The sequence below is a fragment of the Bactrocera latifrons genome, unplaced genomic scaffold (assembly GCF_001853355.1).
Source record: "Bactrocera latifrons isolate USDA-ARS-PBARC rearing strain unplaced genomic scaffold, ASM185335v1 scaffold_187, whole genome shotgun sequence".
Lineage (NCBI taxonomy): Eukaryota > Metazoa > Arthropoda > Insecta > Diptera > Tephritidae > Bactrocera > Bactrocera latifrons.
The window spans coordinates 211,314-229,401 of record NW_017535374.1 but is presented as its reverse complement, the minus strand read 5'-3'; the positions used below and the strand labels follow the sequence as shown (position 1 = coordinate 229,401).

The following is an 18,088-nucleotide window of genomic DNA, read 5'->3' as shown; positions in this document are numbered from 1 at the left end:
CGAATGTAAAGCTCTATATAGGTACCATCGATTGAGACTTTCTTGATGATATTTCAGAGGTTGCACAATAAAACTTTTTGTACTGATGAACGAAATCACAAGCACAGGGTGTTTCCGAGAGGAGACAATAGAGTGATGAGATTTTAGTCCCTGAGATTTCACAAATCAGATAACTACTCCACCATTTTACCTATGATGTCCAGTAAGACATCAAAAAGGCAACGCATAAAAAGCAAAAAGGAAATCGTTAGAAAAGATCATAAAAAAGAAACTCCAAAAAAAAATCTTCATTGCAGAGAAGCAGATACACAAATTTCGCCCATGATTATGAGGTAATCAAGTTATCTTGGGTGTTTGAAATAAGTTCTCGACCTCTACCGAGTTTTAGGGTCTGCCATGAAAACAGACCAATTTTTCAAAGAATTTTTTTATTAAAATGGCCAAGTTTTCAAAGTTTAAGGAAACTTTAAACCTATGGAATAAAGAAGTACAGATAAATAGATCAAACCCAAAACTGCAGTTAAAACTCAAATAGCTGAAGAAGTAGCCCTTAATCTGGCGTGGCTGCTATCTCATAATTCGCCGAACTATGTCAATGTCGTCGCATATCTCGTACAGCTCATCATTGTATCGACTATATATCTTTGTACGTCGAGAGAGAACTTTACTTCTTCAATTTCTTACTCAGTTCGAAGTACATAGCACCTGTTGGCAAGAGTTATTCTGCGTTGGAGTTTGAGTCTAACAACGTCAGTTGGTATTAATTTTGATTTCAAGATAGTGAAAATTATCTACGACTTCGAAGTTGTGACTGTCAACAGTGATGTGGGAGCGAAGTCGCGAGTGGAACGACTGTTTGGTTCATGACAGGAGATATTTCGTCTTGCCCTCGTTCACAACAACCCATTTGGATTGCTATTTTGTCCAACCTGGTGAAAGCAAAAGAAATCTCGTTTGGTATCTAACAGATCGGAGAGGTGCCTGCCGATTCCGACGGAGCTTTTGGTGCGTCACTTTACGCAGCCGTATTAGACTTGCGAGGACCTAGCCCAACTTTTGAAAATCGTAGCGCCAACCATTCACTCACTGGCAACAGAAATTCTACAGAAATCATTTTTGGACTTTTGCTCGATTCAAATCGAAAGAAATGGCGCAAATGTTCATAAAACCTGGCAAACGTTAAATGCAACGAAGCGAATAAATCCGCTGAAAGCAAGTGAATTGCAACGACCGTATGTACACAAGCGCTTGGGTCCAAAAGCGTTGATAGTGGCGGGGGCTAAGGGAGGGGAATGTACAATGTAAGCCCATAGAGCAATATAAATGCGTATTGATGCGAAAGCCAACGAAATCGTCATACATATACACACACACATATATACTATATACAGACGCACACAGCCGAACAGCAAAACAACGATCCAAAGCGGTTTCGACTATTTGTGCAAATCAGCTTTTCCAGGTTAGCAAAATCAAATTTGTACCGAATTAAAATGCCTGAATGTTCACACAAAAAGCCGACGCACATAGAGGAGCCCACAGGAGAACGCCATAAAATGGACTCGGTAGACTCATTGCAAGGCAGCGACCAAAACACAAAAAACCGAGCATGTGTAAATGCATGTGTGTGTGTGTGTGTGTGGAGCAGCAGAAAATAAGAAATAAAAGCCAAAGCATGGAAACACATGCCACGCACCCAACGGCCAACTCCAACTCCGAGGCAACGCATCCAATCAGTCAATCAAACAAACAATCGTTTCGCCATTGAAGTAAAAACACAGAGCAAAATGCCTAAGCACCTCGGCCACACACCTCACACTCGCTCTCTCTCGCTCTCTTCCTCTCTCCCCCTTTCGTTGGTGGTCAGGCACAGCCGACACAGCGAAAATCTGACAGCCCAGCAGTTGGACAAAAAGGCCTGCAAGCTGACAATTCAACAAACCTAGAACAACAGCCGACGCACTGAATTGATGCATTGAGGCACTCACTGCACACACACCCACACCCACAGACGTATTATGCTGACGAGTTGTGCGCTGAAAGTGTACGGTAGAGGATCGTCGTAATCGGCAGACTTCACCGGGCTGGCAGAAGGCTGCTTCAAAAATACCACAATCTATTCGAATTCGCAATCAAAATCAAAATCCCAAATTCCATTTGAATTGAGTACACCCTGCCAGTGTGTTGAAATGCAGCAATAGAGGCATTCCTACATCATCTTCATGCGAACGGAAAGGATACAGTGTTTTATGGAGGGTTAAAAATGGCGGACAGAAGTTCGTGATCTCACTTTTATATAATTTTGGTAACAAGCCAGATTAGTCTGTAGTACATCAGTTAGGCAGGCGGAATAATGAATTTACCCATATGTAAAGTAATATATACAGTCCTTTGCGAAGCCAAAAAAACAGAACTCCTGCAATTCAAACTTATAAGTCAACGCCTGGAAGCCAATGAAAGCCAAACGAGGAACATTCAAAAAGGAAGTGCTGATACGTTTCCACTTCATCTTCTTTCATACAGCTTTTTTAGCTGGCGTTTGGTGAGATTCTCAACCCTACATCATGGAGACCGACAGGGCAATGGCCTGTTAGAACTCCCACAACTAGGAAGAGGCTAGTCTTAATTAAGACAAAGCGCTCAGTGGATCTGCTACGATCGCTAATGCGCCGAAAAGAGCTTGCGACAGCGTATGAAGCAATAGTAACCCAGTTCTGGCCAAGTTTCCACGAAACTCAGCTATCGAGTAGTAGAACACACGAGGAGACGAGAACACCGACCCGTTGCCATTAAACTGAAAACGAGGCTAAGTTCCCTTTCCTTATCAGCTTATCTGTTGATTTTTGGCGATTCTGTGGCCCGGCAATGAGGTCGGACCATAAGAGAGCATATAAATGAGTACAATGGAAGTAATAGTGGAAGAAGGCACTTTTATTTGGTACGCCCGAGTAGTTTCTTGACCAAACCAAAATTGGCCAAGGCTTCCTTGTCTCGAGAAGAAACAGGAGCTCTCGGCTGAGACGGAGGTTCTCAATGCATTCAACGATTTTGTATACAAGACTTGACTGTAGATTTCTTTCTGTTCTAAGCTATTTGTTTAAATTGCCTAGTTAACTGTCTAGAGAGGCCAACCCGTCTGCTTGATTATTGGCGAAAATGTTCCTATGACCGGGAGCCCAAATAAAACAAGTGGACAAGTGGAATTGAACTGACAGTGACTGTGAGCTTAAAGTTTATCTTTGGCGACGTCAAAGCTAACAATTCCGGCTTGCTATTAGTGCATGTGGTAGCTCTCCATTTTCTCTCAGAGTTATTTAGTAGAACTTCACATCCCTCCCTTTCTTTGTTCGGAAGATGCCAGCTGAGTTTGGTAGACGGCTGGAAAGAAAGATATCAAGATCCTCGAAGTATACCCCCGACCTTACTCCGCAAACCCGTCGGTATAGAAGCGTCGGTGACTGCATCAAACTTAATTTAAGTAAACATCTTCAATGCAGGAGGAAAAAATATTAGATTATGAGATGTACAATTACTATAAGGAGGTGGAAGGATCTGCCGCCGAGTCACATTTGAGACACCTGTAAAAAATCGAGCTCTAGAAAGAAATCAGTGCAGTTTAAATTGATAACAAGTAAGTAAAAAAAAAAATTTGAAAATTTATGAAATAGACCTAACAAAGCACTGTGCACAGGGCGATTGAGCCATTTGCCGGCAATATTTCCATAGACAAGAAGGAGTAATTTTCATTTTTCCCCCAGCTAAAGCTCAATTCGACAGCTTGCAATGAGTTGTTGCCCATTCGGACGCTGTTGTTGGTGCGCTATGTGCGCTGCTTTGTCAGCTTCTCACCCGCACTTGCTGCCGACGGATTACTACTGGTCGAATGCCTACGCTTGTACTCGTGTATATTTAGTGGTGCACTTAAAAATACACTGCGAACGCAAGCAGAACAACGCAAGTTGCGCAATTTCGCAATCAAACGCATCAAAATGCATACATACAAACGAACAACTTACATACAAACAAGTACACACATGCAGGCAAATGCATAAAATTGCGTCTCAGTTAAGCTCGCACTATTTTTGCGTACAAAAAGACTATCCAGCACCCGCTATATCCCCGCACAGTCAGTCGGCTTGCTCGTTATATAGTATATGTGTGTGTTGCATATAAATGTTGGCATGTGTGTGTGCATTTAGTTCGCGAAATTGCATATCGTTATATGAATAACGTTGGCCTGTCCTTGGTGCGCTGGGGCGTATACGCGACCAAACGCGTCAATCGATTACATACAAAGGAAAAATTGTTGTTACTTTGTAGTTGTTGTTGCGTTATTTTTTCGCTCGGTATTTTACGAAATTCGGGTATTTTAGTGATTGCGCGCGAAATTGCATAAATATTGACTCGCCTTGAACTGACCACAAGCACACTACGCGACCGCACCCATACACCTACCCACACACACACACACACACACACACACTTTTATTGAGGCTCAAAACGCCCCGCCAACCAATCAATTGGAATTGCACTTTGCTTTTGCGCGCAAACAATTTGTTGTATAGGTTTTAGTTGTTCTTTATGCGTCAGTTTCAATTTACCGTTATAACACCGCGGTTTTTGTTAGTCAAATGCGCACAAGCCGCCATAAAAATATGATACATACATACATACATACATAGTATGTATCTTATATGTATATGGGTATGTGTGTTAGTTGCACTTTGTAAGCACTTAGATTTATCAACTTAATTTTTGGAGGACATTGCAGAAGCATACCCCACATGAGCACAGCAACAAAATGCAGCTTTGTGAATAGTTAGTCAGACGTGTGAACACTTATTGACCTTAGCTTTGTACAATTGTCAATATTTTGTGAGCCCCATAGATTCGTTGAATGCTGGTAAATCCACGCAATTCAATGTGCAATTCCCATTTCTTTGTGGTTAGTGGTCGCCAAGCCCAAATGTGGTTATTACATATATGGCGATTTAGTTAAGTAGTAGGCAAGAAATAATAACAAGTGTTGATTTTAAAGGATACAATTTAGGCCCATGTAAGCAAAATGTCACAAACTGACAACTGCTCTCAAGTCTGGAATATTTTTCAAAGGTATCAAACTCATATAATACTTTCAAACACTTAGAAAATCAACTGTTCTTAGGAACGTTTATAATCTTTAAGAGTTCGAAAGCGAAAAATTTTGCAAAAATGCAATATTAACACCATATACATACATATGTTTATACAGTAAATAAATATTCAACAAACAAAAACTTAAACTGTTCTCATTTGTGTATCTGTTCCCAGTCTTAAAATAACTTTTCGTGGGCTACAAATTTGAAATCTTAGAAATCTCATAGAACATAACATTCAACTGTTCCCAGGAACGCTTATAATTTTTAATGACTGGAATGTAGGAACTTTGAAAAATTGCAGTAATAACCCCAAAATTATTTTTATATAGTAAATAAATATTCAACAAACAAAAACTGTAAACTGTGCTCAGTTGTGAATCTGTTCCTAGTCTTCAAATAACTTTTTTGCACTGACATTTTTTCGAAGATTCGTTTAAAATGAACTGTTGAATCAATCAATAATATGTTCCCCTGCAAGTATTCCCACACAAAATGTTTGCATTTATAAAAACATACATTAATGAACATAAATAAATTCAATATAAAATTTTCTCTACACGATTTGAACTAACTGATAATTAATAATTTTTAAAGTTTATAACAAACTTTGGAGGATGGAGTCATGTGTAGAAGTTCAGGCCAGTGAGGACAGTTCTCTGATCGCCATTCACTTGGGAGTGGCCAGAAACGAATATTTTACATATGACTCAAGCAGTTCATAATTTCCGGTCTTTGACCAAGTATCCTCTCGGTAGCCTAGGAACATTCGTTTTAAGGCGAAACATCCCCTCCGCAGGGTTGTGCGCTGTGTTTGAGACCCGCCACGTAAAAACTAATACCAATGAAAAGGAAGAACAAGCCTCGGATGTGAGACCCCGCTTTTGATGACGACCATAGCAAACGAAATAAGGACTACGAATTGAGGGCATGCACCTGGAATGTCCGGTCCCTTAATTATGAAGGTGCCGTTGCCCAGCTGGTTGATGTCCTCGTAAAAATAAAGGCTGACATCACCGCCGTCCAAGAAATTCGATGGATGGGACAAGGACAGAGACGAGTCCTTGTGACATTTACTACAGAGCCATATAAAGGAGCGCAAGTTTGGTGTGAGATTCATGGTGGGAGAGAGACTCCGTCACCGAGTACTCTCATTCACCCCGGTGGATGAACGTCTAGAAACAATTCGCATTAAAGCGAAGTTCTTCAACATATCGCTGATTTGCGCCCACGCCCCGCCGGAAGAAAAGGACGATGTGACCAAAGATGCCTTCTATGAGCGCTGGAAACGCACCCACGGTCGGTAAATTCAGCCTCCACGACGACTTGCAGCCAAGATTCGCACCCGCCTCTGTGCAGTCAACAACCACGAGGAAGGTTCGACGTCGAGAAGCTGGAAATGCTCTCTCAGAGCACTAGTCAACTAATTGGTATAAGGGAACTGTGGAACGGCATTTCAAACTCCTTACGTACAGCTGCAACCGAAACCATTGGCTTTCGAAAAATGCAAAACAACAGCTGGTACGAGGAGTGCAGTGTCGCAGCGGAGGGAAAACAGACTGCCTACCTTGCAACGTTACGATCGACCACAACACGTGCGGGATGGAATAGATATCGAGAGTTGAAGAGGGAAGGGGAAAAGCATTTGCAGACAGAAAAAGAAAGAGGACGAAATGCGTGAGTATGAAGAGCTTGACAAACTGGCAGACAGGGTTAATGCTCGAAATTTCTACGAAAGGAGCGGCGATTACCCAAAGGTTTCACGACCTGAGCATACTCTTGTAGAACATCAAAGTTGATCTAATGACTGATGCCGAGAGCATACTGAAATTTTAAAGGGAATACTTTTCCAACCTGCTCCAGCCAGTGTTCGCCCTGGAAAATCAACAACTGACAAGATATTCGCTATGCGTTGAATCTTGGAAAAAGTCCGTGAAAAAAGGATCGCACGCACCACCTCTTCGTCGATATTGAAGTTGCCTTTGGCAGCACGAAAAGGAGCTGCCTTTATGCCGGTATGTCTGAATTTGGTATCCCCGCAAAGCTAATATGATTGTGTAAGTAGGCGTTGAGCAGCACTACAAGGACCTCCAAACGAGGTTTCAGACAAGGCGACTCGCTATAGTGCAACTTCTTCAATCTGCTGCTGGAGAAAATAATTGGAACTGCAGAGATGAATAGAGAAGGTACAACCTTTCTATAAGAGTATACAGTTGCTGGCGTATGCTGATGATATTGATATCATTGGCCATAACAACCGCACTCGACTTGCATGCCACGACACTGCTGACGGCCATAACTTCGAAGTCGTTGATAATTTTGTCTATCTTGGAACCAGCATTAACACCAACATCAATGTCAGCCTGCAAATCCACTGCAGAATAACTATTGCCAACAGGAAGTACTTCGGACTGAGTAGGCAATTGAGAAACAAAGTCCTCTGTTGCCGAAAAAATACCAAACTATACAAGCCACTCATCATTACCGTCGTGTTATATTGTGCAGAGGCATGGGCGGTAACAACATTTAATAAGTCGGCGTTACGAGTTTTCGAGATACAAGATTTTGCGGAAGATTTCTGCGGCATGAGATATACAACGCCATTGACAGAGTTCAGCGTATCAAGAGACAGTGGCTGGGCTGGCGAGGTCATGTTGTTCGGATGGATGAAAACACTGCAGCTCTGAAAGTTTTCAATGCAGTGTCCGCCAGGGGAAGCAGAGAAAGAGGAAGACTCCGTTTGAAAAAACAGATGGAGAAGCATCTAGCTACACTTGGAATCTTTAATTGGCGCCAAACAGCGAAAAGTAAGAACGACTGGGGCGCTGTTGTAAACTCGGCTATAACCGCATAAACGGTGTCCACGACAATAAATAAGAAGCTTCAGTGCAAACGAAGTTAATGTTTTTTCTAGTTTTTGTTAGTTTAATAAGCGGAGAAAGGCGGAATGACTGCAGCAGAGGAGATCATGTTTTTGGGCCCCAGTGGAGATGGCTTGTAACTCGAATTATATTAATTTTTTCTTACTGTAAATTCTTAAAATTTGTATAAATTATACCCACAAGATTTTATGTTTTTCAATTCCCTAAAATCACTATTTTAAGGTGTGTCCCTTAAAAACTTTATGAAATATAATTATACATACAATACATACATTTATATGTAACTATGTTTTACCATAAGAATATTACTAGAATATCCGTAAACTGATTCCATATAAAGTATATAAATGAATATAGTACATATGCATGTATGTATGTATGTATGTATATCCAAAGAGATAATTGCCAAATATAAATGTAGACAGAAATATAATAACTATGTACGAGCACATGTAGCAATATGCGAAAAATATCCAAAACACTCGTGCATTCGCACACACATCACACTCTCTCTCCTTCTCCCCCACCACGAGTGTCCTGTCATTTTGGCGCTACTTAAGCGCATTGTCCTTTTTATAAATGCGAAAATTATCTACTCGTCCATTCATTTGTCGATTTTGTCAGCTTCTACGCTACACTACACTACAACACACACAAACGAACATACAACACATACGAACCTGCGAGTACAGCAATGTGGTGTTATTGTTCTTGTTGTTGTTATTTGCTGCTGCTGCTCATTTATTTGATTTTCAGCTATTGTTCTGACAGTTAGCCGACTTGCTTGCCGGGGCAACGCTACTATTTCGGCTAATTTATCGGGATAATTGCCAAATGACCAAATGGGGAGTTTTATTACACCAGCTGCACAAAAATGATGACCAAAGCACAAACACCAAAGTAGTGAAATAAAACTTCGAGCAATCGGCAGTGCCGCAAATATTACAAATATATATGTATGTATGATGGTGTGCGTGTGTGTGTGAGGATGAGGTTAAATGAATGGCTAGTTAGATGTGCGGATGAATGAGTTGTAGTGGGTGGCTGGGCTGTATGTATGTATGTATGTACAGATGTGGCTGCGGCGAACGCTGATGATGCTCAGCTTGTTTGCGCTTCAGCTCATGTGGCTAATTTTTCCTTTCTAATTGTAATTCATAAATTACATTATTTAGTAATTGTTTTTGTTGTTGTTGTTGTGATGCAGTGGTGTATGTTTGCACTTATTTTACACATTTATGTACTTATGAAACTGTATGGAATGTTGTGAGGGTGGTTTGCTGATTGTGACTCATATGAATTTGGCATTTGTGGTCACTTGTGGCGAACACATAAATGAGTTTTTCGCAAGCACACACGCGTTTGTATGTATTGCAGCCGCGTTTTATATGCAGCGTTGTATATATTATTTATTAATATGTAACTTAAAGACATCTTAAGTTTATATCGCAATAGGTTATGTAGTTATATGCCAAATTTTACTGCTATTCGCTTAACTTTCGGCGGACACAGCGCTCGCATCACTCTGTGCTGCCGCTGGTTCCACTGTCGTTGGCGCCGGCTCTTGCTTAAGCAATACTTCGGGTATTTTGTTGGGCAATAAATGTTTTAGTGGCTCCAATATCTTTTGTTGTTGCAAGTAAGTGATGCCTTCTTGTTCCAACGTCAACAAATTGATACCCAAATGATTGGTTAGCGTCTGTTGCGGAAATATGGCGTGTATGCAACGCTGTATATATGGTATTAAATCGTAAGCCAAGCTGGAGCACAACTTAACGAATGTCTCACGCTCGGCGCTGGTGAACGCTTGCTGCTCCTTTCGATATAAACTCAACACTTTGGTGGCGACAAATTCCAGTGACGTTTGTAATGCGCGTGTGACGTCATTTGCCAAGGCGACCGGCGCACATAGACGCAATTCGTTCAGCGCGTTTAAGTAGCCATTGCAAAGTGAGGCTAGTGGATGGAAATCTAGCAACGTTTCTGGTGGTGCATACGATTCTTGCTCCTGTGCAGTAGTCGGATTATTGCTGGCTGTATCCACTTTGTGCCCGCGTGTATGCAATGTCACTTTATTAATAAGCGTGTAATGTTCGAGTTCTTGGGCGAAACTTTGATTCACGTTTAAAATTGCATTACCGAAATTTCGCCGTATAACACGCAAAAAGATGGGCACCATTAGCCCACGAAAATCGGCGCCAACGCGACTAAAGGAGAGCCCAAAATACATGCACTGGCCGAGTACGGTGTCAAACGAGCTGATGCCGCGCTCCAAATCGAATTCCAAAGTGTGCAAAAAATCGTCGATCTGAAAAGGAAATGTTTTTGTAGAGGTATTAGTTGTTGACAGAAGTTCAAAAGTTGTTTGAAATTTTATCGTAAAATTATAAAAATAATGAAGTTGTAGGTAATTTTGAACAGAATTGCGATTTTTTGTTATTGAAAAATTAGATTAAAAATTATGTTTTCAATATTTAGCTACGCGAAAAAATTTGATTGAAAATTGATTGAAAATTTTTAATTTAAATTTTGGCAATAAAAATAAGTTTTATTTTATAGTTCCAATAATGTGACTAAAAGATATATTTTTATTATATTTGTAAACTCTGATTTCGAATTTTTTTTTTAAATTAATAATGATTTAAATTTTTGGAGTTAATTCAAACTGGTATTTGGTATTAATTTTTTTTTATTTTTTTATTAATTTTATTTTTTTATTTTTTAAATTTTTTTTTTACTTTTAATTTTATTTATTTTTTTATTTTTTTGTTACATTTAATTTTAATATAAAAATTTTTTTCATTCCAGTATTTGGATTAAGAATTTAATTTTTAATTTCGATTCGAATTTTTGGGATTGATTGTTATGTGGTTTTTGTTGTTGAAATCGGTATTTGGTATTAATTTTAATTTTTAAATTTTTCAATCCGGTATTTGAGATTAGAATTTTAAAATTTATTTTGAAACAAAATTTTTGGGATTACAACATATAAAGTAATGTATGTATGTAATTCAAATGTGAATGGAATTATTTTTTAAAGCATTTTTTGCAACCCTGAGCTCAATTTAATAGTATAATTATATGAATATTAAAATTCATAGTAATTTGAAAAGTTTAAAATCAAAAAAAAAAAAAATTAACAACACTTATGTTTTAAATTATCCAAAAAGCCACACAGTTGTTTTTTCACAAACTCTAAAAATACACAACAAAATCCATTTAACTACTAACCTTCCTATGCAGCCATGCCTGAAACAAACGCTCACCCTCACACGTCACCCCTTGCATTGGTTTGGGGGCTGCAACAACGCTCGGCTCATCATCGGGAAATATCGCGCGATATTGTGTTATAATATTAAATAAATTAATGCGCGTAACCTCAATGGTTTTGGTCAAATGTTGCTGAGCTGTTATATGCAACGACATGATTTTAGAATAATTAATGTTATTAATATAAATAAATACTGCAAACAAACGCACCATCATCCTTGGCAATCGCTTTCAATGTGCCTTTAAGCCACGTATCACGCGCTTGCAGAAACTTCAATTTCAATTCATTATTGCTAAATGCCTGCATACGTCGTAGAAAACCAACAATTTGCAAGCATTTGGGCAACTGTAAATCGGTGCGCAACTGCGCCACCAACTGCACCAGCATTGTGTGCCAAAGCGCCTCCACTGAGTGTACAATACTCTGAAAGCATAATTATTGATATTAAAATATAAATTTACCACTAATAAACTACACCCACCTTTATAATCGGTATATCGCTATGGTTGTGTCCCAATTTCTGCACATAACTTGCCAGTTCTAATGCTTCTTCATAACGGCCTTCGCGTATGCAACGCTCCATCAGTTGCGGCAACTCAAGTATTTCCAGCAGCTGTGCATTCTTTTTCAATGTTATCGAATTAATGCGTCTTTCCTCATTTATATCTTCAGCTTTGGCGAGAAAATTTTCACACTCCGCCGTAAAGACAGGCAATTTATCTAGCAAGGTGCTCACTTGTTCTTCTGTATTTTTAAATTCGGTGAAAATTGAACGCGAATTCTCGGCGGTATGTATGAATGTTCTATAATTGGAAATGGCCAACTCCTGTGTCTGCTCCACAATACGTTTGTTTTCGTCTGCCAAACGCGCTTGCTCCTTTTTTAATTGTTCCACCTTGTAGGTGCCCAAATTAGCTAAATAACTGTAAAGTTCTGGATTGTCGCGTAGGTTCTCTGTAAATAAATGGACATTAATTATAAAGATTTCTTTCAACTTTTGATTATTTACAAACCTGGCAAACCATCCGGGAAAATCAATTTGAGCACGCGTTCATTCTCTAAATCCATTTTAATGATATTTTAAGCTGAAATATTTAAACAAATTTATTTAGCACTTGTTTTTACGGTGGCGTCGACAAAATGCAAACAGCTGAGTTGGCGCCACAGCTGATTGGGATAAGGTGAGAAATAGAATGAAACACTGGGTGGAGCGTGGAATAAGAACGCAAATAGGGTTTATATATTGGCTAAATATGGTTTCGATGTTGGATAAATATATATTTATAAAGATTTCAATGAACGAGTATGGCTCGCAGCCTTGATTAAAAGGAAGTGTCTATGCTTTATGAGTCGTGATTGCTGTAAGTATATTTATTTTTGGTTAAAACGAAGTGTTGCATGGGTTATTAAAACAACTATAGGCGTAGTAAAAATGAAAATAAAATATCAATTTGTATTATATTTGATAAGTATGTACTACTTATTTGTTTTGAGTGAGAACAAACGGCGCATCAAACCCCCGCGTGACTATAATTTCAGTGTTGTTGCCACAATGTCTGCGCCGACCCAAAACAAGCTAGCATAGATTACAGAAGCCATCTGCTTGCACTAGAACTACGCATTACAACAATAGAGAGTATCTTGTGCGCAAAAAGAGAGAAAGCGTGAGAGTATTGCCACACATGTGAACAACCACAGGTGTGCGGCGGCGCATGCGTGACCACCTAGACTTTAGTAGATAATCGTAATAAAAACACACAACAGACAACATTTTTTATGCTCGCTGACTAATTTCGCAATTTTTGCTCTTTTTGCGCGTACTTTCGACATGCGACTTGCGTATGCGGCGCTTCTTTGTTTTTGTTGTTGTTATTATTATTATTGTTTTTGTATGTGCGAGTTGCTGTCGCCATATTGCCAGCGCATATGGTTGACTGCGTGCCGCTGCTTTGTGGACGACACGCGACCACTTGCCGTTGAGCTGAATTAAATGCGGCTGGGCGGCTCGTCGGCTCGTCGACGCTGCAGCGTTTGGTGAAAGTAGAACATTTGCTTGCTAAATGCCACTAAAAATCGTCTACAAGTGCTTCGTCTTCACCCCGCACACTCTGCGCCATAATTTTTAGCGCTTTAGTTGCGTTAGGCAGATCATCCTACTCACCGACTTCGACTTCTTGCAGACATAATTGTTGCCAGCATGCGATTTTACGGCTGAGAATTGTTTTTACGCGCCGCCGCTTGGTCTTGGGATTAATGAGCGCGCAGGCATTGCATTGCTTTAAGGCAGTTATATAAAGGCAGAATTAAAAGTCGTCGGCTCAAGAACGATGCAGTCATGTGGCGCATCGTTTCAAGTTGTCTCTTGGCTTGGGACATCACTACTTGGTCTGTATGCGTTGCTGTCTTAAGTCTTTTGTACTTTATTGTTGTTTTTATTTACCGATACTTTGATGGCAATTCGGTCTTCTTCTTGAGCTTGTTATGCTCTTCTTATGGCTTGCGTGTTATTATTTGCGTATGCTTTTTTTGTTTTGATTCTAAGATCTAGAGCTTGTACTAAGCTCATACAGTGTGCGAAATTTGCTTAGTCACACTTGATGGGTCATTTATATAAATTCTGTGAATATTTTCATAACAGTGCGTTTCGAAATCTTTTAAAATGCAGCCGACCTGGAAACTAATCAATTTCACAATTTTTTGTTTTTTATAAAGTTGCCACCAGTTTAAAAGTTTTCTGTACAAAAAATAATATATTTAAGACGAATATTACAAAAAGGACAAAACGAAGCTAAATAACTCTGTTTCATGGATTTCAAACTGCGGCTTAAAAAAAATCATAGTTGAAAATAGTTTGATTCGGAAAAGGCTGCCAGCGGTTTAAAAACAGCAATAAGTAAATAAAATAAAATTTTTAATGAAATCAAACCAAAAAGAGTTAAAGACTTAATGCAAAAAAAATAAGAGTGATGCCACCTGTAATAGTTTCTAAACAAACAAAATTTTTTTAAATAAATACAGTATTATAAAATTCACATAAAAAAGAAAAAAAAACTAATTTATTAAAAAATAGTTGCCACATTTTACATTTTTTAATCAACAAACATTTTCAAATAAATTTAGTATTATAAAATTAACATAAAATCACATATTTAGAAAAGCCGAATTTATTTTAATAAAAAGAATTGCCAGAGTAACAGCTAAAAAAAAAAAGAGTTGCCACCCGTTTAAAGTTTTTTCACAAAAAATTAATTTTTTTTTAATGAATATATGTAGCATTATAAAATTAACAAAAAACGGATAAAAAGCCAATTTTTTTAAGAGTTTCCATCTTTTTTGTTTGAAAATAAATTATGTAATATGTAGTTATTTTAGTTGAAATCTTCTTAGTTCGAAGTTTTAAGTTAACAAAGAGATTTAAGAGTATTACAGCTAAGAAATAAAAGAATTGCCATCTGTTTAAAGTTTTTAATCAACAAATATTTTCAAATAAATATACTTTTATAAAATTAACAAAAAAAAAACAGATTTAAAAAAACCGTACTTATTTAAAAAAAATAGTTGCCACCTGTTTGAAAATAAATTATGCAATAATATTGCTATAAAATCTAAAGTAGTTAAGAGTTATTTTAGTTAAAATTTTTTTCAAACAAAGAAGTTTTATATTTACAAAAAAAATTGTGAAGAGTTGCTCTGCTTTAAAAATAATTATTTTATTTTAATAATGAAATAAAGGGAATATAACAAAATGGGAAACAAAGTAAAAATATTTATAAAATCAAGTTTTTCCTTGAACAGCGTTGCCATATGTTCGAAAAAAACACTACTTGATAGAGTGTATTAATTGAAAGTTATCTTAATACAAATGTTGTACAAATTTTAGGACGAATCGACTTCCAAGAACGTTGATATGACATTCGAATTTAAAACTTTATTTTTCGGGACTCTCTCCAGCAATGTACTTATATTTGCTTTCGATTTTCTATAACATGTACCTAAATAAGTGTCGCACAGTGTAGTGATCATGCATAAAACTTGCCGCTGAACACCTGTTCGCTTGTATTTTGAATGTGTTTATTTTGCTTTTTTTTCGTTCATTTACTTTTTTGTTGTGCTTTTGATTCTTGCAAATTTTCACCGTCTGCGTACCTAGACAAACTGGCGTCTTTATGCGGTTAGTTGTTTGTAGTTGTTGCTGCTTTGCAACGCACTACTGATATCACAACTAGCGCGTTCCTCTTTTCCTTTTTTTAGCTTTTGCTTTGGCGATTGAGTGCCTTATTCTTGTCTGGTTCGCTGTTATGCTCTTAGATTTGTACAAGTTTTGCATGCTCGTCTATCTTAGTTACTTTCTAATTCAGCGACTAAACTTCGTAGTTTTCATTTGAGTCGCTGAGAAGTATTACAGTTTTGTAGAGTAGAAATTTGTAGCAAGAGCGAAAGGCGTTAAGGGAATATTATTAGGTTCCAGTGTTGGGAAATTCGGGTTCGAAAAAAAAGAATATGTCAGCAACTAACTACAACTTAACCAATTATTGTGGGTATAAAATTTTTGCAAAACTGTATTAGTGCAAAGTTTTATATATTAGAGTCAGGAAAAAGCTTAAATGGACACAAAAAGCATGCGATTAGGAACGAAGCAACTCGAAAACCGACTTCAAGCAAATTCTCTAATCACAGATGAAAGAATATGAAGTCTAGATAAATGGGAGATCCAATCAGGCAAACAAAGGGTAGATATATATATAAGGATAGATAAAACTTATATGGAAAATTTTTCATAACAAGAATAATCCTCCGAAAGGTTATCTAGGGATAAGATAAGAATCTCTTAATTGAAATTAAACTTTAAACGCTTTCTCCATACGTTTTTTGCGGTAAGAAAATTTTTTTCGAAACGACCGGACCCAAGGCTCGACCCCACGTTCTTCTTATATTTGTCACAAAAAATGAGTTTTTGTGGGAACCCGCTGTTTTGGCAAAAATCACAATTGTGACTAGTCCTTCGATCGTTAACTATATTCGTTTATAATAGTAATAATAAAGGATTTCAGAGATCTGCTATGAAACATTGGTATCAGGTATCATTTTTTTACTCTTGCAACATGCTTCTACAGAGTCCACCTAACGGTTGTATATATCACCTAAAACTAATCTGAATAGATATAAGGTTATATATATAATAACTAAGCACTACATTAAGATATAAAACTCTTATTAGACAGAGGGGATCGCAGTAGCAAGGAACAACTGACCACTACAGCTATAATAGCAAAATTCGCTTAGGACATTATAAGAACTATCACCGACAGTGTCAAAATGATTGAAATCGGAACGTTACTGTTAAAAAAGTACTAAACGCGCAATAAATCAATAACAAAATACGCCATAGATATTAAATTTTACCCAGATCTGGTATGAGAGAATTTTTAGGTGAAATCACAAATCTTAGGATCCGCTCAACCGACATTAACCAAATTTTGCGCATGACACTCCTCTGACGTTTCCATATTTCAGTGTAAAAATGGGCGAAATCGGACTACAGCCATGCCTACTTCCCATATAACACAATTTTAAATTCCATCTGATTCTTTCCATTCGAGTGTACAAAGCAAGATGAAATTATTTTAGCAGGATAAAACTTTGCAAGAATAATGCCTTTTGGGTATGCCGCGTTATGGCCAGACCATTTGTCCAAATCTAACAAAAATTGTTCATTCGGCACCTAGGAGGAATATTGCCATCAGTATCTATAGTCGACTTTTTACTGAAAATATTGGCCAATGTGTAAAATTTATAATTGATATTCCGAGAGGATCTTTTCCTGATAGTAGTATGCCTATATGCTACAAATGGATTGAATCAGGTCAATACTTCCCTTAGCCCTCATATATGTACCTAATATAAGGATTTTCGAGCTTTCGGTTGACTTTATTTCGCATACAAATATATAGATCAATAGATAGATTTATTTTAATAAAATATAACTAATAGGCCTTATGTATCTGAAGGTACTCCACTTCCTCCTCCTTTATTCCTTGCAAGTTGCAAGAGAATAATATGTGCGGTTGTACCCGAACTTAGCCCTTCTTTACTTGTTTATTTATTTATTTATTTATTTATTTTTTTTTTTTTTTTTTTGTGAAATACATGAAATTCTGTAAATCTTTACAACAAAATCATAAAAAACACCTTTTTCTGACCATCGAGACGATGTAACCACTCAATGCCTACAGTTATTGGTAAATCACGAACAGAGAGTTGACAACTCAGTAAATTACCCTTAGATTTCGATTTTGATAATTTAGCCCCTTTCTCCCAAAATTTGTTTACATTTTCGCTCGGCTGTGATTTTCAGTGTTTACACAAATGACCACTCATTTAAAAATGGATTGAGCACATCAAAAAATAATTTCATCCGAGTTCAGCCTACATTTCCTATAACAAAATTATATAATTAAATCGCGGCGTGAAGAAGAGCGCTAAATATTGCTTTCTCCGATTTAAAATCAACAACAGCGATGATGTAACTTACACAGAGAGAAGGAAACTAAGATGGACTAACTGAACGGCAACTTTATTGGTTGACGAAATAATAAAAAATAAATATTGCATGCATATAAACACAAACTCACACATACATATATAAGTGGCGGCTTCACATATGTGATCGTATAAGCAGAAGAAAACATATTTTTCGATTGATTTAGCATTTAAACACGCTCCCCCATTTGCCGGACGCTCGAGTTAACGAGAAATACTAACTTAATATTTTTTTCACATTTTGTTTTTAGTTTGCTTTC

General features: G+C 37.6%; 1 protein-coding gene across 1 annotated transcript; it reads right to left on the bottom strand.

Annotated features, from left to right (window-relative positions):
- Positions 1–9,386: 9,386 nt before the first annotated feature.
- LOC108967400 (conserved oligomeric Golgi complex subunit 8) lies at positions 9,387–18,069 on the bottom strand. The gene is made up of 6 exons (XM_018930783.1): positions 18,051–18,069; positions 12,302–12,373; positions 11,770–12,242; positions 11,498–11,711; positions 11,249–11,424; positions 9,387–10,325 (listed from the first exon to the last, which is right to left on the bottom strand). Exons 2-6 carry the CDS (start codon positions 12,354–12,356, stop codon positions 9,510–9,512), a joined length of 1,734 nt encoding a protein of 577 aa, XP_018786328.1. The 5' UTR covers positions 12,357–12,373; positions 18,051–18,069; the 3' UTR covers positions 9,387–9,509.
- Positions 18,070–18,088: the final 19 nt, after the last annotated feature.

Excerpts from the sequence above, each read along its gene's own strand:
- LOC108967400 (XM_018930783.1), bottom strand. The coding sequence starts at position 12,356 with ATGGATTTAGAGAATGAACGCGTGCTCAAATTGATTTTCCCGGATGGT. Across the intron at positions 11,712-11,769 it reads GCGATATACCGATTATAAAG|AGTATTGTACACTCAGTGGA; the intron begins GTGGGTGTAGTT and ends TTATGCTTTCAG. Across the intron at positions 10,326-11,248 it reads AGGCATGGCTGCATAGGAAG|ATCGACGATTTTTTGCACAC; the intron begins GTTAGTAGTTAA and ends TTTCCTTTTCAG.